A 19,519-nucleotide genomic window follows, 5' to 3' on the forward strand; every position below is an offset into this window, starting at 1 on the left:
TAAAATCTGCAACTGTAGAATTACGCTGGAGAAAGGATGCAGAAAAAAAAAATAATTAGTGAGAAATAGGGATCAGAAAAAACAGTAAAAAACTCTAGAATGAAGATGTATAAAGAAAAGAGCAAATAAGATCTTGGCAAAAACTCATCTCCAACCCTGTTCAAATTGAAGCTAATAGATTTCTTGCTGATTTCAAGGGCAGTAACACATTTTCTGATATGCCAGGGTATTTACTTTTTTTGTTTCTTTTTCACAAAAGACCATTTTACCTTTCCTCCTCTGTCATGTGCTGATAAACTGTGGTCTGTTGTCGCAACATAGTCAATTCCAAATCCATCATCTGGGTTCTGAATAAATTTAGATTTCTCCTCACCACTTGTAGCTCCTGGAAAGTATTCTGGGGAAATAAAAATACAATAATGAATTACATAGGAAAATTAATTAAATTAACTTTGGATCCTGTAACCACATCTGCCCAGATGAGCCCTTTGAGTTAACAAAACCTCAGCAACTTCAGCATGTGATGGAAGCTGCATGTTGTACCTTCACAATGACTCAAGAAAACAGCATTTTCAGCTGTATCATACAAGCAAACACATGAAAACGTATTTAGATTGATTCCTTTTTAACATTATTTGCAAGAAGGTCTCTCTTGAGAACAAAGACAAGGAACTGCCTAAAGTTAGCACAATCTGTGACACATTTAGGATGTTTCTTTGCATTTGTTTTGACTCAGTACCACTCCATAAACAGGGTCACTTACTTCATAGAGAGGTAGAATGGATGATCTCTGAGTAGTGTAACCAGTGGCAGCTGAAAGATCCTGACCCCTCATCACTGGGTACTAGGGGGAAGAAACAAACACTTTAAATAGGAAAGGCAACCCCTCGAACACACAGACACTCCAAAAGCAGCCACTGTTAAAACACAACCTTTCTGGCATTGACATTTCTGCAACCCATGGAAATCATGTGTTACAAATAGGCAACCTTACAATCTGGCAGTGCCACTTCTTAACTGTCACGTGCACCAAAGCTCACCAATGCAAGTGTGCTGCTGCTGAAAAGCCAAATTAATCCTGTCTGACACAGTGACTAGAAATAAAAACTAACTTTTTCTGCACAAAGCATTTTATGCTTGGAAACTTAGTATCCTCAATTGTCTCAGCTAATGATAAAAAAGGACAATTCCAAAACCAGAACTGAGCAAATTAAACTGTGTCCCATTTTGAAATCATGATTATAGTCAAATTTGTCATGGGATTTTCTTCAGTTCTTAGTTTGGGGAATTTTTGTTCATTTTGGTTTTTAATCTATGTTGCCTATATCCAAAGACTCCAGCTTGCTAATAACCTCTCGAGAAAACAAGATTGCTGAAGAATTTCTATTTGCATGTTGCAACAACATAGGGAGCAAACTGATAAAATCCAGGGGTTCGTTACATGTACAGACATAGCACAACAAAGAGCAGTGGAAACAGCAAAAATGTTTACCTTCTCAAACATGAAAAAGACAACTTGTCCAATATAATTTTGAAAGAATTCAGAGGGCTATTGATATATCATGGAAAATCTGAAGCATGTTCATTCATATAGAGAAGTTTTGCTCCAACATGATCACATCAAGAGGATGGGTTTATTTTTCCTCTGCCAGCTTTCCCTGTTCCCTGTTCTATCAGCAACTTATCTACTCCTCCTTATTCCTTCTTAAAATCAGAATCATATATTTAAACACCATATCTCTTTTTTTAGCCATTGAGTATGCTATGTGCCAAACCCAATCTCTACTGTAGGAAAAAGCAGGGAATACATTTTCATCCCAATCTCTGCTGTGAGACGAGCCAAGCCCCAAAAATGAAACTAGTTTAGGCAAAATATGCTGGAAGAAGAACAAGTGGGCTAAGGGGTTATTATCTCCTCCAATGCACACCCCTGCCCCCTCCCCCTTTTTTATTTTTCTGACTGAACCAGCTTTAGTTCTAGATGTAGTAGAGAGGTTTCCTTTTCAGCAGGTTAATTTAGCATGGTATGTGTGGTAGAAGTACTGAGCACACTCCAATCTTACACAGATCAAGGCTGCAATTGAGGGAACACATGAGAGAATTCTCTAGAGAAGGTTAAGTTCTACAAACATTTTCTCCCAGGCACACCACGAGCACTCCCTTGAACAATGGTTGACTTAAAACACAGGTGAGCACAGCCTTCTGCTGCAGAGCTAGTCACAGTATCAAATCTTACTCTGAGAATCAGGACCAGCTGATAGAACCAAAGGAAGACTGGACTCACCTCTAACTGTTGACAAGTCACAAAGTTAACAAAATAACAGGGGCCCAAAAAAAGCCCATTACAGCCTCCCACCTGCAATACAGTGCAGCCAGGTGCATGTTTGCTCTTGGGTTAAACGCACTGAAATTTCAGGTCTACAACTGAATAGTGCTCACATATTCAGACATAAAGCAGTCTGTAACTGCTTTGCCCATACAGCCTCCTGCAGCAGCTTGCAGGACCCTAAGCTGGATCACTACCTAAGAAAACAGCAGAACCAGGATGGCAGAGGAGGAATAGCTGGAAATCAGGAGAGGAGAAGCAGAAGGTGCGGCAGAAATTAGTAAAATTTACATGCTTGTATTCTCAAGCACTTCTTCTCTGAGTGATGAGATGGACAAAATTTCACATGCTCCGACAAAATCAATTCTTAATAAAAGACTGATGGTATCAAGAGCATGTTGGCTAGCTCCAGAGTTGTAAATGAAAAAGATGGGCATGAAACAGCACAGAAACACAAAGAGATCAATCTCTGACATCATTATTGAAGCTCTGTGACTTGTAAGGGAAAAAAAATGCATTTTTAACAGCTGAATGAGAAGTATGTCAAGGAGAATAGAAATCAAAGGATTGACCAGACCATTCTGTGATTCTATAAATATGCCTTTTAAAATCTAAAGCTAATGATTCTCATCTTAAAATAAAATAATAGCTGATACAGTACACTGTTCCTCCCTTCCATCCACAAATGTCCATAAAAGCTAAAAAATAAAAAAATACTGAGGAAAAAAAATCAGTCTGGGTCAACTGCAACAAGGAAACATTAAATGCAAAATAATGTGGAGCACTGAAAAGATGCTCATAGAATAATAGAATATATTGACTTGGAATGGATCCACAAGGGTCATCAAAGTCCAACTCCTGGCCCCTCACAGGACAACCCCAAGAGTCACACCATGTCCCTGAGACCATTGTCCAAATGCTTCTTGAACTCCATCAGGCTTGGTGCTGTGACTTCTCTGGGGTGCCTGTTCCAGTGCCCAACCACCTTCTAGGTTATTTTTTCCTAATATCTAACCTAAAACTCCCACCTTTGAGTACTTTAAACTTGCCTCTTTAAACAGAAGCCCCTAGAACAGTAACAAATCAGACTTGAACGAAGCATCTTTTTTTCTTTTTTTCCCCCTGATCTGTTAAACTACACAAAGGAATATTCAGGTCATCACCTTGGTTTGGTAAGGATAGGATAAGGACCCACTCTGTCCAGGAGCAAAACTAGGTTTGCTCTTACCTGCGAGAGGTTCTGCAGAGAGTTTCTGATGTCATGTAGGACCCTGCGTAGCTGCATCTCCACAGTGGAGGGTGGGTTCATGGCAAGAGGACGATGAGGAACTCCATGCCTTGGAAAGAAGGGACAGCTGAAGGGGGGAAGCACAGCACTGAAGGAAGAGCTGGAGATGCTTGGGACACTGTGGGTGCTGAGCGTCCTCATGTGCTCACACAGCGGCCTGTCCTGCCACTCTGTGGGGAGGGAATGGAGGGAGCACGTGGACTGGGACATGGCTGCTGGCGTGTGCAGGGGGTAGTTCTGCACCCTGGTGGGACTGAGCTCCTCAGGCAGCCTGCTGGGCCCAGCCTGTGGCACCTCCTTCTTGGAGGATGAAGGCGCAATAAACAGTGTGGATTTGCACACAGGATGGCTGGAGGCTGCCTCATCCTCACTTCTGTCATTCTCAGATGCTGCTTTCTTGTCCTCCTCCACTTGTGTGTACTTGTAGGTGAAAGAAGGAGGACTGCAGAGAGTCTCTTTTCCTGGAGTTAACTGAACATTCACAGAGGACACCACTTTCACTGGATTCAGCAATGCAGTGGGGAGAGACTGAGACCGCCTTAGAGGATAACCCGGTTCAGCAAACCAGAGCCTCTGTTTCCTCAGAAGATCTTTTGACTTAAGCAGAGTGCACCTGGCCTTGGAGTCAGGTGAATTGATGATCCTCAGCTCAGCTCTTTGCAAGGCAACCTGAACTCTGTCCACAGATGATGTGGAGGAGCCATCACCTTCCAGGGACTGCATCGACCTGAGGATATGGTGTGTGTGATACTGAGGAAACTCAAACACACTGCCTTCCTCCAGCAGGTCTGATTCTTTTTGCTCACTGGAAATGTCTTCCTCTTTAGAGCTGACCTCTGCTTGGACTGTCTCTGATATATGAGATGACTTGCTTTCTTGTCCTTGATTTTGTTCAGTTTTACAGTCACTGAATTTTCTGTCTTCACTCCTTCTGCTATCAGAAGATGCCCCTACCTTTCGTCTCTCTACTTGAGACATAATATCCTCTTCATCATCATCATCATCATAATCCTCCTCATCATCATCTTCCTCCTCCTCCTCCTCAAACTTATCAAAACAGGGCAGTTCCTTGGCTATCGGTGTCTTCTGCTCCTCGCTGTGCGATGTCACAGTTGTTTCACTGTCACAGCTGTCAGCACTGCTTCCCATGCCCTGCAAAGACTCCTGAACCTAGGAAAGATATGAGACAGCAAAGGAGTGAACTCAGCTACTGCCTTCTCAGGAGTCAGGCCAGGAGTCCAAGAATATATTCATTGGGTTTTGGGGTGGGGAGCAGAAAGAATAATGCATTTAATGTGCAAGAAAAACAGTGAAGGAGACCAAAAGAGCAATGGTGTTAGATACATTAGGTGTACAATGAAGTATGGCACCAAAAGGTGGTTTTTATTTTTCTAAAGAGAAAACTCTTCACACATTCCTTTGACCTGACAATAGATTCAATATTATTAAGAACAGAATTGGCAAAAGAGTAGCAAGAAGAATACAATGGTAGTATTTGAGGAAGTGATGACAAGCAGATAGCCAGGTCATGGTACATAGCATTTCCCATTTATAAAGGTTCACAACACAGAAATGAATGGTAGCATTAGGAAATACATACAGAGAAGTGAGGAGAACTGCAGACTGTAGTGAAACTGTGTTCCAGGACAACACTAGGAATGGGAAAGCCAGTCTGCCTATAAACTCAGCCCATTTAATTAAAGAATTGTTGAAGACTGAGAATATCACATTAGGATGTTAATCTCAGCTGAAGAGCACATCTGGTACTATTAGTGTCTTAATCCTCCATCACACTGTTCAATGATGAGTAAGGCATAAGAGCTTGGATGGAGAATTCTGGCTTCTTTGGTAATACGAAACCCCCCTGCAGAATACCCTGTCTCAATGTCAAAATCTCCCTCAGAAATCTTAATTTTGGAAGTCAGAGATGAAAGGCAATATGGCTCAAATGTTGAGTTCTCTCCTGAGTTTCAGAGGAAGGCTATGGGTGCTAGAGTCAACAATTTAACAGTAGATGGCACTAAGTTACCATACTTTTAAGAAACAATACACACTCCTCTGAATCCCCTTCATCTTTTCACAGGCTCTCTTCACTAGCTGCCAAGTTCTCATTTCCCCTAGCTGCATCATTCACCCCTATTTTCTGAATTCAGCTAAGCACTTGGTGTGAATGAAGGAGTGGAGGTGGCAGAGGAAAGCCTAGCAACTCCATGGCACAAGTCTCATGCAGTCTCAATATACCTTTTCAAAACAGCGTAATAGAAAACAGAAAAAATCCCTTCCCTTTACAGCCAACACAGATAAACTCCAGCAATAGTCCAGTGAAGGGGTACTTAGCTGAAACATACTTTTAGTGGACTCTTAATCAGGTTGCAACCAACAAAGATCAGGAGTGAACAACTCTCCTCGGAGGCACCTTCTAACTTTAACTTCAGTGCATTCACAGCTCTATAGAGAGCTGAGCAAGTCTGTCAGATGTTTAGGCTCTTTGAAGGGACTCAGGATCATTTTTTCCTTTATTCATTTTTACTTCTTTTCTTGCTCTTGGAAAGAACTGAAGTGATGTTTAAGGGAGACAAAGGCTAACACTGTCTTGGCTTTTATTCTAGTACTCGGTTGAAGAACTACTAAATTGGAAAAACCAGAATTCCAGTACCAAAATGAAAAAGCAACACTGATGAATGTAGAGGGTAAAAAAACTCTTCTTAGTAACTGCCCAACAGCTTTTAAAATGCTTGGTGTGCCACAAGGGAGAAACATATGGTGGCATAAGAAACAGTTCAGCAGATACAAGCTATAGAAATGAAATTGCTGGAGGTACCCAGAATCCCATCTATTCCTTTGGGCTGTAGTCTAGGTCCCAGGAATAGCTGGCCTTGAGGACAGGATCTGACTCAAGGCTTTTCTCTGACTGACAGGTCAATTAAATCATGGCTATTACTGTGTGAATGTTTTGGGAAAACAGCTCTCCAAAAGATCAGATACAGCACAAGCTGTGCAAGCATGTGTATTGAGCAGACACCTAAAGACCAGGCTGGAACAAAAGCTTTCCCTAAGATATGAGGTCTCTGGTCAGCATCACAGCAATTTCTGGGACCAAGATCAAACAAACTGGAACAAGAAAGAGCATGGAAGGTCAAGATCAACTAAAATTAGTCTATCTTCACAGTAAAGCTAGTGTGAAATGGTTTTCATTTTCTGTCACTTGTTAATTAAAAAAAAAATATGCAGGGGGCAGGGGAGAGAAGAACAAGGAGAACGGGAAGGCGAAAATTATTTAAAAAATGAAACAATCAGCAGAATAGCTATAATCTTTCAAGACCTTAATCTCTACCCACTACTGAGAGGAATCGACTAACAGGCAGTGAGAAAGATACACCAGAAGCAGCAATCAGAACAAACTGAATTTAGAGCTTATTCCAGTCACAAGTATACCCGGATTAACCTACCAGAAATTTACACTCAGCTCTGTAAGGGACTTGGCAGGTCCAGCTCTGAAAATTATGGTTTTATAGGATCTAGACTGACAGTCACAGTAGCAGTTAAACATCAACATCCCTCCTACCCTTCCCTACTGTTTCACACTAATCAGGAGTATTTCATCCACCAGGTGAGAACCTTACCTGGAGATGACTGAATGGAGAACAATCTGTAGAGTCCTCAGCGAAGCCACTGCTGTCAGAGTGCTGACTGGCTGTCCTTAACAGCTGATCTGTTTAAAACAACCAAAACACAACTGCAATTACTTTACAAATCCCAGCCTTTCAAGACCAATCACATTCAATACAAGCTTTCCTTTTACAGCAAAGTAACATTAAGTGGGTAATACAACTGCTTTTCAGGCTCCACTTTGAACAAAACAGAGAAACAACTTGTTTGTTTCAAGCAAAATTTCTCACCCAAAGCCCTACTTGTGAAACTTGAAGCAGCAGTGGAAGAGAAACCATCTTTTAATTTTTTCCTTCCTGTGCTGTGGAAAAATCCTCTGCAGATATTACCATCATTGGAGTTTTGCTTTCACAGAACTGTATTATTGATTAATTCACATGCAGGCTGTGGAAGAGTCGCTTTAGTGTAGAACAGTATGGATTTGACCCCTCTCCTGATCATGGAGATACTGAAGATCACTGATTTCCTACCAGCCTACACCACCCCACACACCCAAAGGGACAGCATCCCATGGGCAGAGAGGGCCATGTGGAGGGCTCTGCCAGCTGCTGGAGAGGATCCTCCACTGGGCTAGCAGACAAAGGCAGAACATCCCTTACACATCAATGGGCAATCTGCCAAAGCACATTCCCAGCGCTCATTTTATACATGAGAGATAAGATCCTCCTGCTTGTTCCTTTCTACTCTCATTAGGTAAGCATTAAAATAGCCTAAAGAGGCTCTAAAACCCTAAGTGCTTCCCAGGAGTAATTTCCTCTGGTGCAAGCACTGCAGTCACTAAGCAGCTTTGCAGAGAGATCTCAGCAAGCTCTGCAGTGCACTACTGCATCTATATTGCTCCTGAACAGACACAGGAAGCACCCACCAAGTGCAAGGTTTACCTTATGGCTCCAGAAACATTTTACTCAGCCTGAGGCCAGCTGACTTATCTCACCTTTAGGTCTCAACAGAAGTATAAAAGCTTGGAGATGGGAAGTAACTAGTGGCCTGTAGCCCTCAGACCCCTGCCACGTTCTCCTCTTCATCCTTAGGCAAGAGCTTGCTGCTGTCTTCTCAAAGACAGACACAGAATTTTGCTCCAGTTAAATGTCATCATATAATTAATCCCAGTTCACAGCTCAATGCATCTGCATACATTATGAAAACTGTTGGATATTCACAACTGATTTTTTTTAGTATTAATTCTGTTAAACATTTTGCTAACACAGAAATAAGCAAGAGCCTGCACAGTCTGTGAACACCAGCAGAGGCAAACTGCCCACTAAGCTTCTGTATCAGTGATGTCATACAGCTTTTAGGGAGTGCCTTTCAAATAGTGCTGCTGCTCTGTTATCATGGTAGCCACAATATCCTGCAATGACAAACAACTTTTCTACCTCATGACAGACATCCCCACCCAACTCCCAGTAAAGACAATGGAAATTACTTCCCTGAGAACTGGATCTTATTAGCTGCCCATTTCAAGTAATACAGCTGAAAGAGCATGCCATGAACAGCTTGTCCCTGCAGCTGAAGCTGGGGGGAAGCTGTTACCTTCTTCAAGGTGAACAGCTACCTAATTTTGTTGCCAGACACTTTGGCCTCCTCTTTCTCTTATCTGGTGAATTTTAATTTAAGAGAAAAAAGCCCCACTACTGGTGAAAACCTTATCCTCTCTTAGGGAAGAGATCCCCATTAGTTCAGATAAAGCAATTCACCAGTGCACGTGCTGGCATCTGTTTTCATGCTCATGAACATCATTACTGCTCAACAGAATGCTGACCTGTCCTTCTATTTCCTTCTCAGTCAGTATTTCCTTTTCAGCTATAGAAAGAAAAATTACATCTATATGTTTTCTCAAATCAATTCTTGGGCTTCTCAGAGACACAGTATTAAAGTTAAAATCAGTCTTTCAGATAATTTTCTATAGCATCGAGTATTTATGCACATGCTCTGACAGCCTTACAGGACAGATACTGCCCAGCAAGGGATCAGCCCAGAGCAGTCATTTACACCAGCCTCATTTATCCATGGCAAGAGACTGGCACAGTATGAACAGACTCAAACTGCCTTGGTTCCACCTCAGGAGACATCCCCTTTATACAGTCATCCTGTGCTTTTTGTGCTACAGAGCTGCTAGGATTTTTTTAACATTTTAAAGCAAATCAGAAGAGACATGTTTTCTGAGCAGTCATCTGCTACCACACCTTAGCCTTGTCTTTCACAAGTTATAAGGGTTCTCCATGACAACACTACAATGTAAATGCAGTAAAAAATTACAAAGAGCTGGAATCTGTACTGAATCAGTGGTGAAATGATAAGGTTTCATTCTGTAAAGACTGGAAATACCAACTAGCATGCTGGGATATACAGATACATAGTGGTATCCACCTTCCTTGACAATACTGATACAGCTATGTATCCTGCTCTATAGCACCTGGGTATCTCTCAAATTCAAGCATCAAGGGAGAAAATACAAAAACACTTCTAAAAAAAAGCTACACAGTTACATTCTGCTTTTGATTAATGGCCTCCTGGCAAAGGAGAACATTAAGAGAAGGAGTTTGTGATGAGATATGGCTCCTCTCTCTTCACCTCAAGGGCAGAACACTCAACATCAAGGTTGAGTGGTTTATAGGAATCAGCCTGGGATCATCCCTTTCCCTGTGTAACCCCAGCAAGGCAACTGTACCTTCTGCAAAAAGGTACCACTGCACAACACTGACTCTGCCACCCAAAGCTACTGTCAACACTACACAGAGGAAATCTTCTGCACTACTGGGAGGAGGCCAGGGACAGGGTAATAAGGAAAGTGTGGGAGAAGGAACCAGCCACGACAAACAAAACCAGCAGGAACAATCAAACTCCCATCCCAGTTTAACAGAGCACAAATTAAAATGCCTCTTGGATTGTTGTTTTAAGCTTATATAGCTTTAAAAATTTTTTTAAAAATCAAAGTGTATTTAGGCACTCAATATGCATCCAAAAAGTGTGTGTATTCATTAATAAACTGAATCAACTGAAAATGCTCTGAACAAAGAACACATGATGAAGAAACAAGTCTGTGGTTTACAAAATGTGAGAGCAGATTCATCAGGGCACCCCATCAGGGAAATGATTAGTTACCTGTACTACTGGAAAAGCTCTCATGCACTTCATATTTTATAAGATAATTATTAAATTAACACTCCAAACTTAACTATAAAGTATTTCATTATGGGATTAAATACCAGCTGTCCCTTTTTTGCATACTGATCACACCATGCACCCCAGCACTAACAAAACCAGCACAACAGGGAGCCCTGCTGCAAAAACTCTCCGAGTCCCTGGGGATTTCCTTGCATCTGGACAGATAAGCACAGACTCCCACAAATACTAAATCTGTTTCAGATGTTTTCTTCTCACTCCCTCATCTCCAATCTCCTGTGGAGCTGCACCCACAGAGAGCTATAAATACATTAATATATTAAGGACAGGAAGTGCTGATGATGTACTTGCTTCCCTTTCAAGAACTAAATTTTCAAAACCAGTAACTGCTTTTGACTATCAACATAGAATGCCTTAAAAGAAGGTCTGTGGCTACTCAAAATTTCACAGATCCATGTTGATGCCAACAACCAGACATTCACAAATTGCAGTGTCTTGAGAATGCTTTTCCCTCTAGGCCTTGTACCTGTATTTGTCTTGCTTTTGGGGCATTTTTTGGAAAGGAAGGTGCTGCTGTATGGTATGTCAGTAAGAGTTATGGTTTTGCACTTACAAAACTTTCTACCAGACAACTTTGCAATAGGTTTTTATTTTATAGAGGACATTTAGCAGCGCTGTATGTTTGCAAACTAGCAGAAGCTTTTCATTCTTGTTTTCCTAAAAATACTGAAAAAAGAAACATGTTTTAATTGCGAGTCTAAGGGACAGTAGGCTTTGTTGTTAAACTATAACAGTCAACCAGACTATTTCAGTAGGAAAAATAATATTTTTTTTTTATTTGAATGTTTCACTTCTTATTAAAAGCCCTCTTAACACACCTTACAAACCACTGTAAATTTCAGAGAAAGCATCCACAGCCCTCTGTGTAGATGTAAAATGACACTGCAAGGTTTACAGTAATCTGTACTAAAGAACACCAACCCTACTAATTGACAAAGCAATACCACCACATAAAAAAAAAAAAGAAGTACAGAAGTAATCCTTCAGGGAAAGCATTCATCTGGAACAAATCTTTTGTTTATGGGTGCTTATGCACAGTAGAGACAAAGCCACTGAAAAAGGTGGGTTTGTATAAGGATTGTCAACTGAAATCACATTGCAACAGAAGATCTGTGGTTGAATTTCATGCTGATCCCACCTCATGAGATTGCTAGTGAGAGTGGCATTTCACGTTCAGACACTATGGCCAGCATTTCTAATAAGTGACCATTAACTCTGGATGCCTTCCAACGTGGTGAACATCCACTCTCTGAGAAAGCTGGCCTCTATGTTGCCTCATTTTGGACAACTTGCAAAAACAAAAGTTGGCTACAGTTTTTTACATTTTGGGTCGGTAAGTTTCTCCATCAAATGTTCTCCCTCTTGGCAACTTTACTGAAGTCCACACAGAACTAAGTCCTACATGTTTCACATCTTCCAGGTGAAATAAAATGCTGGTCTCAGAATAACTTTTAGCAAACACGCAGGCATCAGTACCCTTGCCAGGTAAGTCCTAGACAACTCTAGGCAATGCCTGCCTGATAATGAAGTGTCAACACTAATCTGTGAGAAGTGTGTTCAGAAATATGTGGGACACAGTGTCTGGGAAACATGACCCAGCACAGCCTGCTTCTGTCAGACTGAAGTCCCATTGCTAGAACTGTTGGTGCCTTTCAGCAAGTACACACTTTTCCTTGTTGTGTGGTGGAAGAAGAGGGTAAAATAACTATTAGGAGCAGAAAAGATGAAAACATTTATTTTGTTTTCTCCTCCCTGACTGCAGCTCCTTGTTCCTTAAGTTGGTTTTCTCTGACAAGCTCTCCCTGAAGCTGGAAAGGCCAGGCAAACAGGAGAACTGCCCTATGAAGACTGCACCTCTTTTCAAGTAGTCATGTAAAGCAGGTGGTAATGAACTTCAAAATCAGGCTAAGGAGGAAGTACTGGGAGCAGTTGGAGATTCAGCTTCTGGCAATCCTTAGCTATGTTTGTAGCAGAGGAAGCTCAGTGAGCACCAGGCTGTGCTGTGCAGGACACTGATGAACAAGCAGTACAAGCTATGACCAATAACCAGGCACTACACCCCAACACAGTCCAGGGCACTCTCAACCACGTCAATGCAACTCAGCTGACAGTTCACATGATTGTTAATTCATTTGTGCAAATACAAGTAAGATGATCTCTGTTTCTTTAGACAGGTTTTTTCTGTGGCTCTTAAGTATCTAGAGATGCTATTAGTGTTTCACCAAGAAAGTGCATTGCAGCTAAGCATCTCCCTAAGTGCAACAAGCTCTAGTTCCTCTTTAATTAAATGTATCAGCTAGAGAAGGGACTTTGCTTGTTAATACTGGGCAAAGTAACAATCACAAACTTAAAAATCAGCTTTATCCCCCTCCCAAGCTATTAAACACATAAATAAGCATTTGAGATGAAAGCAGAAACTAAGTGAACCACAACAGCCAGTGCACACCGTTTTCCTTGTGAGGGACTATGATTTCCACGTGGGTGTAGAGACACTAGTTCTCTGTGCAGGCAGCCTGCAGACAGAGCAGTAGTGCGTAGGAAAAAGCTGCATGTATCATGCAATTTAGGTTTAAAACAATGTAATTTCAGTTTAAATGGGTATCTTAAATTACAGGATCTACTAAGGAAAAATATCCCACACAATCTGAACTAACATTTCAAGGCCATCTGAGATATCATCAATTACACAGAAGTGAAAACAGACAGTGAGGCTATAGGGCTGTTTCTTGCCTGTAATTTGGTTGGCACATTGTAGTAATGTTCTGTGATTTAGCTAAAAAAGAAACCCAGATCTTTTTTATTTCTAGAGAGAAAACAAACTTTAGAAGCTTAAAATATCCAAATCAGCCTTTCAGAGATGGAAGGACACTCGTCAGTCTGCTGTCTCACAGAAGTTGCAGTCCACTCACCTTTCCTTGACTTAGTCACTGCTAGCTGGTGGGTAGCTGAAACGTGAGGTAGATCCCCCTCTGTACTCTGGATCTATCAGGAAGAAGAGAAGAATATTTTGTCAGGCCAAATGGAATATATTCTGGTGCTTAAGAATGCCTAAGCTATACACACTGCACATGCAGGAGGAGGTTTTGGTGGTTTATTTCCTCCAATTGAACAGCCTATACTGATTGAAGGAGCAAACTGTGATCCCCTTGAACCAACTCTGATCAGGCATTCAGCAATATTCCCGGAGGAGAACAGTGATCCTTGGGCAGCACCTCCCACCCACAGCACAAGACTCCCCTCTGGTTACCCACTGCATGCAAAAAGACTTGGAAATCACATCCTGTGAACAACACAGAGCTCTCAGTTCCCCTTTGACAAAACACTAAAATTACTGTGTGGAAACACTTCTGACCACCTTTACACTACCATCTTTTCCCAGTCAGAACTCTTGGCCCTTCATTCAAATATAAAGAACAAGAACAGTACATTTAGAAAAATGTCTCAGGAGGTCAGCACACATGGACTGCCATCTGCTGCCCTACCAACTATTTCCTACAAGCCACCAGGAAAGGTGGAAGGACCCAGACCCAGCCAGAACCTACTCCAATCTCTATCACGCCACTACTTGTGGAAAGAATTCTTATGTCTTCCAGTACAGAAAAGAAAGATAATGTATTCCAATCCACGCACGTTTCAACTGGGAAACTTAAAACTACATAAAAGTGAGTCCTTTCACTCACTAACTTTGTGAAACAGTTTTTCTTATTAAGAAAGCAGTTCTCAGGCAAAGGTTCAAACAATGAAAAGAATATGCCTAAAATCTCAACAGGAAGGCCTTTGCTTGTTCAAAACCTAGAATTTGTTCTCTCTTTTGTGTGATCCAGAAAAAATTCTAATGGAGAATTCACATGCAAGTCTACATGCACAACGCCCCAGCCCAACTACCCTAACCCTTCCCTCTAACAGGCTCCTGGCCCAGTTTCAAAACTATCATGCAATGAATTTATCTCCATTTTTTATCAAATTAAAAATGTAAAAATCAAGATACTGATGTTGATAACCCAAGATTAGTATTTGGCTAAAGAAGAGGTTATATTTGCACTGATGTCATGTGTATAGCAGCCATAAGGGTGCATATTCTTAGTTGCAAGGGTTTTGAGGAGTACTTAGCCTGAACTTTTCACCATTAATAAGTGACCAGCATTACTTTTGCATGGTAAACCTAGCAGCTTCTGTTCTTTTAGGAGATGAAGGCTGTACCAACAGGCTAAATCCTTATTTCATCCAAGTACAGAGCAGAGAAGGGGCTCACCATTTAAAATTAGGAAAAACGTAGCTGTTGTTTTTTTTTAAACAAGGAACAGCAAGTAATCTTACAGACACTTTAATAAAACTGGCCTTCCAGGAAAGGGGTCTTGATTCTCTCAAACCTCCCAGTTTCCAAAGGTTAAATCTGCAGCCTTCCAAAAGCTAAGCCTCTTCTCACTTAAATACCATCCACCTCCTGTCCTTGGCTGGAAGACAGCATTCCAACTGCGTCCACAGCACAGTGCAGCTCCTCCAGCACACAGAAGCTCCTTCCCCATCCCTTCAGCCAATATTCATGCTGGTAAGTGACCTTCAGGACTGTCACTGGCCACCTCAGGAGTGGGTGTTTGGGGGAAATCCTGCCCTGACTCACTCCCATACCAGCTATCTTCACAGCCACAGACTTCCGCAGGGCAAGCAAACCTCCAAGGCATTCATAAGCATGGAAAGAACTTCCTTGATATATCTGTCATCTTTCTTATGCATAAGAATGCACTCCAAGCCAAGCTAGGAAAACAGGGGGAGGAGTTATTGTCACTGTTTCTAATACAGTTTATTGTTCATTACACCCTGCTTAGAGACGCACAAAAATAAAATCACACTGCCAGGAATTGTTCTAAAATGTCTTCAGCAAAACGGAATCGCTCTCTCCCAGGGATCTGTAGGCAGTTGACAAGTATACATTATATTGCATAAACTAAAAATTCACCACAATCCCATCCCACATCATATGTTGTCTTGCCAAAACAGCTGTGTTTATGCCTGGCATCCCTGCACGAAGCTTCACAAACACATCACACTTGTGCAGAATTCAGCGAGTCTTTGCAGTCCTACTTACTCTGAAGGAAAAATCCACTCCTCTTTTCAATATACACACAAGCACATATGGATATACACGGATATATATACATTAATTTTTTCAGTTTTGCCCTAAGGTACCAAAAATGGATTTCTCCTGTGAAACATGCAGCAAAATGCATTGCTGCTCAGTCCCTTCCAATTGTGCCAATGCAAACATTTTTGTAGCTACACAACAAGCTGTATCAAGAAAATTATCTGGCTGAAAACTAAGCCAGGAAAAAGAAATAAATCAAAATGCACTGGATTTCTTTCCCCCCTCTCAACTGGGCTAGTCCTTTGTTCTGGTTCAGTAGATGGCCACACAACATGTAGGTAGGACACACTGGAAAAAACAAGTGCCAGGAAGCACAAGAGGCTTGATTACCTGTTTTTTTTGCTTAATGAGTGCCTTCAGCTACATTAGTTGATCTAGAAGAGCTTGTCATGACAATCTAACACCAGACACAGTATCTACTAAACCATCACTTCATCATTTGCTGTAAAATTCTGGGGCTTTTTGATTCACTTGCTTTCCTCATTTCACCAACAAAATCACAATACCCTCTGTTTTATATATCCACAGATATTCAGACATAAAGATATATATACATACAGATAGATAGACCTATAGATATATAGACAAAAACTTAACTGCTGAACTTCTAACTTGTAAGGCAAACTGAAATGCGTCCATAAAAGCATCTATTCATTTAAGAATTTTGAGACAGTTCTTACATGGTGCAAGTCTGTACAAAAATTGCATTATTGATTATGTAGGCTGGATATTTATTAGCCTAATGAACAAATCACTTACAGGAACCTGAGAATCAAAATTCCTTTGGGACAATTATCAATATAAAAATGGATATCTGCACACATGAAGATGTTAAAAGACAGCTATCACAGAATTTGCAATTAAGCCATTGCCAAAAGTCATGTCACAGTGACTTTCAATGTGCTAATTTCCAGAGAACAAATAAATCAACTGATAGTAGACTGTTATCAAAACTGAAAGTTGCACAAGACGATCACCTCATGGTGCATGACAGCCCCTCTTCTGTTTCATTGCAGCAAAACTCTTGCTTTATTCACAAATTTATCTTTAATCAACATCGATTAATAAACTCAATTTACTTCTAGCCAACCAAAGTAATTATTTCTAGTTAAAAATATAACTAAAATAAAAACTGAACACCCAAGGTTTTGCTGCATACAAACCCTAACCTAGATTTACTTACACAGGGAAAACTCCCTAGAACGTATGCCAGTGATAGCAATTACCTGGTTTTGATTTTTTGATTAAAAAAAAAAAAAAAGAAGAATGAGAACTTTCCCACTGACTTAGGAGCAATGGAAGCAGCAGCACCAAGTAACTTCATTAAGAGGATCAATTAGAGCGGCCTGCAACTCTCAGAGAATTTAAAGTATTCCTGGAGAAAACACTGCCAGCTACACAGGAGGGAACATTCCTGCACTGGCAGACAGGGAGTTATGTAAACAGTATGCACAAAGCAAGTCATGTATCTTCACTCACCTCCTCCATCTCAAAGGAGTCCTTCTGCTGCAGCATTAGGTTCACTAGGGACGGGTTTGCCAGGGGAGCGCAGGGCTCTCTGCCTGGCGGTGCTGCGGACAGTCTCTGTGTCAGGACACTGCTGTCAGAGGTGCTGGAACTGCTGCTGAGGCCTGGCGAGTCCAAAAGACCGGGTTCTTCACATGGTCTATCCTGGCCACTTGCCAGCCTGCCACCCTGCCCATCTGCTGGAGGCACAGAACCCTCCTGTGCACCTGCAGTCCCAGCAGGGAGGTGCTCTGCTCTCTCTGCGTTCGCAGCCTTTGTCTGACTGCTGGCTATCTCCTCCTTTACAGTAGCCAAAAAGGAGGGACAGTCTTTCTTTTTAGGATATTTTGGCAATTTTGATTCATTTTTAACATCGTTTTCCTCATTTCCTATTTCAGCTGGACTTTTCCCTTTTTCAACAGGCGAAGGGCTAGGGGAGCTGCTGCCATCAGCTTGCTGTGTGCCACACAGATTGAGTTTTGACAAGGTCTTCATCAACCGATTGGCTGTGTTGCTGCGATTCAGAGGGGGAGGGCTGGATGCCTCTTTGCTGGAAGACACTGAATTCATACTACCAATTTTCTGCAAAGGGGTCCCAGAGACTTGAGAATACAAAGAAGAAAAAGCATTGGCCACAGTAGTAAGCACTTCAATCTGACGGAAACGACCTGCACAGGAATGAAACACAAGGCATATGTGAAGAGGGAATTTTGATCGTTATCTCTGCCCAGCTCCACAAATCTCCTCCTGCTTTTATCAGGGGCCTCTAAAGCTGAAAGAACACTTCTTTGGCCTGTAACATGAAAGTCATACCCTAATACGGAAAAAAATAAATTTTACTAAATGCACAAGAACAGCATGCAAAGCTCTCCTGAACTAAATAAGTGGCATACGCGTGTGAATGCAAGTTTATTTACAAAATTCTAGAAAGGAAGTGTTACTTGCATCGCTCTCTCCAGCTACAAGTACAAAAGGACAGCTATGCCCTCATTTCAGCAGTGCTCATTACTGATCCAACAAAGCCCCTGTCCAAGTCAATAGAAATTCTGCCCCAGATTTCAACAATGACAAAAATAGGTCACTGCCACCCAGAAAAAAAGATCCCACCCAGGGACTGAAGAACACCAGAAACAGAGGGATATTGCTATTTGTTCCAGTGCTCTAAAGCTGCAACAGAAGACAAGATTAGAGATGAGAATGATACAAACCTCAAGGTAGCATACCTTACAGGGCACCTTTTATTTCCCTCCCCACTACAAATCCTTCTACTCACTCCAAGGAGTACCACCCTGGTGGTCACCTCTTTAAGGTGGTCACCTATTTAAGACCAAGAAAGAATTTTATAATGACTTCTGAATGGAATGTGGCCTGTAGGCTGTAACAGAGCTTTGCCAGAATATCAGGTGAGCACCTCTTTCGAGGTTGTTTATATAGTTAATAAACTCATAAATAAACTGTGCTTCAAAAACATACTTACTTGTTAAAGCAAAACTTGGATTTTCCACTTCCATGCGCTGTATTTGGGCATTCAAAAACACTTTGATATCTATCCCTCTGGCAAATGATGATGAATTAAAAAATCTCGCTGGAATTTTTGAAGCAATATCTGGTTCATCTCTTCCAAATCCAAGGTTATACAGCACTTCTTCAGGATCTTCTTCATAAAGCTCCAGTAATTCAGAAACACTAGACAAATAAAAGATGTTAACCATCTACCTGTGTCTTTTTATGATCCAGTCCCTACCCTATAAAACTGCTAACTTAGCCCAGTAACCACTTTGGTTTATTGAACTTTTGACTTCTACAGCTCAGACTAGTTTTGGAAATAATTGTGGATATCTCTGCATCTAAAGTTTTCATTCCCATCATGAGAGCCATTGGCCCAGACGCATCACAGATCCAATCCCGTAATTTCTAAAATTGGTCCTATTCTGCAGAGCTCAAATTTTAAAATGCCATTAAAATTTCAGGCATTTTTAATGTTTAGGTCCATTTGTTAGCATTTACTGAAAACCGCAGCTAAAAAAACCAGAAGTTTTTCAAGCAACCAAATGAAAATTCCCTTCTCAGGTACTAAATGCAGCAAGCAAGCCAAGTCCATTTCACTGAGAAACAGACCTTTGAAGCTGAGTTTTACCTTGAAACAGTCGCGCTGCTTTTTCCAGAGCCGGTGGAGTTCATACTTCTCCCCTTCTGATGGAATTGCAGCCTCCTGTCCTCTGCCAGTACACCATTGCTGTACAAAACACAATCAGAGAGGACCCCTGCAATAAACCTCTTTTGTTCAGGGACTTGATTCTCTGTCTCGCTGAAGAACTAATGCGCCAGCACTGCTGAATTTCTTTTTTCCCCTTCGGTGTTATCTGGTTTATATTAGCCATGTCATTTATTGAAATGCAGA

The 19,519-nt window shown here is 41.4% G+C and overlaps 1 protein-coding gene across 1 annotated transcript in view; it reads right to left on the bottom strand.

Annotated features, from left to right (window-relative positions):
* ITPRID2 (ITPR interacting domain containing 2) overlaps positions 1-19,519 on the bottom strand; it is a 40,157-nt gene that overhangs the window by 9,863 nt on the left and 10,775 nt on the right. The window contains exons 7-14 of the mRNA XM_062498070.1: positions 19,256-19,354; positions 18,596-18,804; positions 17,092-17,786; positions 13,379-13,451; positions 7,238-7,326; positions 3,555-4,784; positions 764-844; positions 270-397 (exon numbers count right to left, since the gene is read on the bottom strand). Of these exons, the coding sequence (XP_062354054.1) occupies positions 270-397; positions 764-844; positions 3,555-4,784; positions 7,238-7,326; positions 13,379-13,451; positions 17,092-17,786; positions 18,596-18,804; positions 19,256-19,354 (2,604 nt within the window). The remainder of the gene's footprint in view (positions 1-269; positions 398-763; positions 845-3,554; positions 4,785-7,237; positions 7,327-13,378; positions 13,452-17,091; positions 17,787-18,595; positions 18,805-19,255; positions 19,355-19,519) is intronic.

This window comes from Cinclus cinclus, chromosome 9, assembly GCF_963662255.1.
Source record: "Cinclus cinclus chromosome 9, bCinCin1.1, whole genome shotgun sequence".
Classification (NCBI taxonomy): Eukaryota; Metazoa; Chordata; class Aves; order Passeriformes; family Cinclidae; genus Cinclus; species Cinclus cinclus.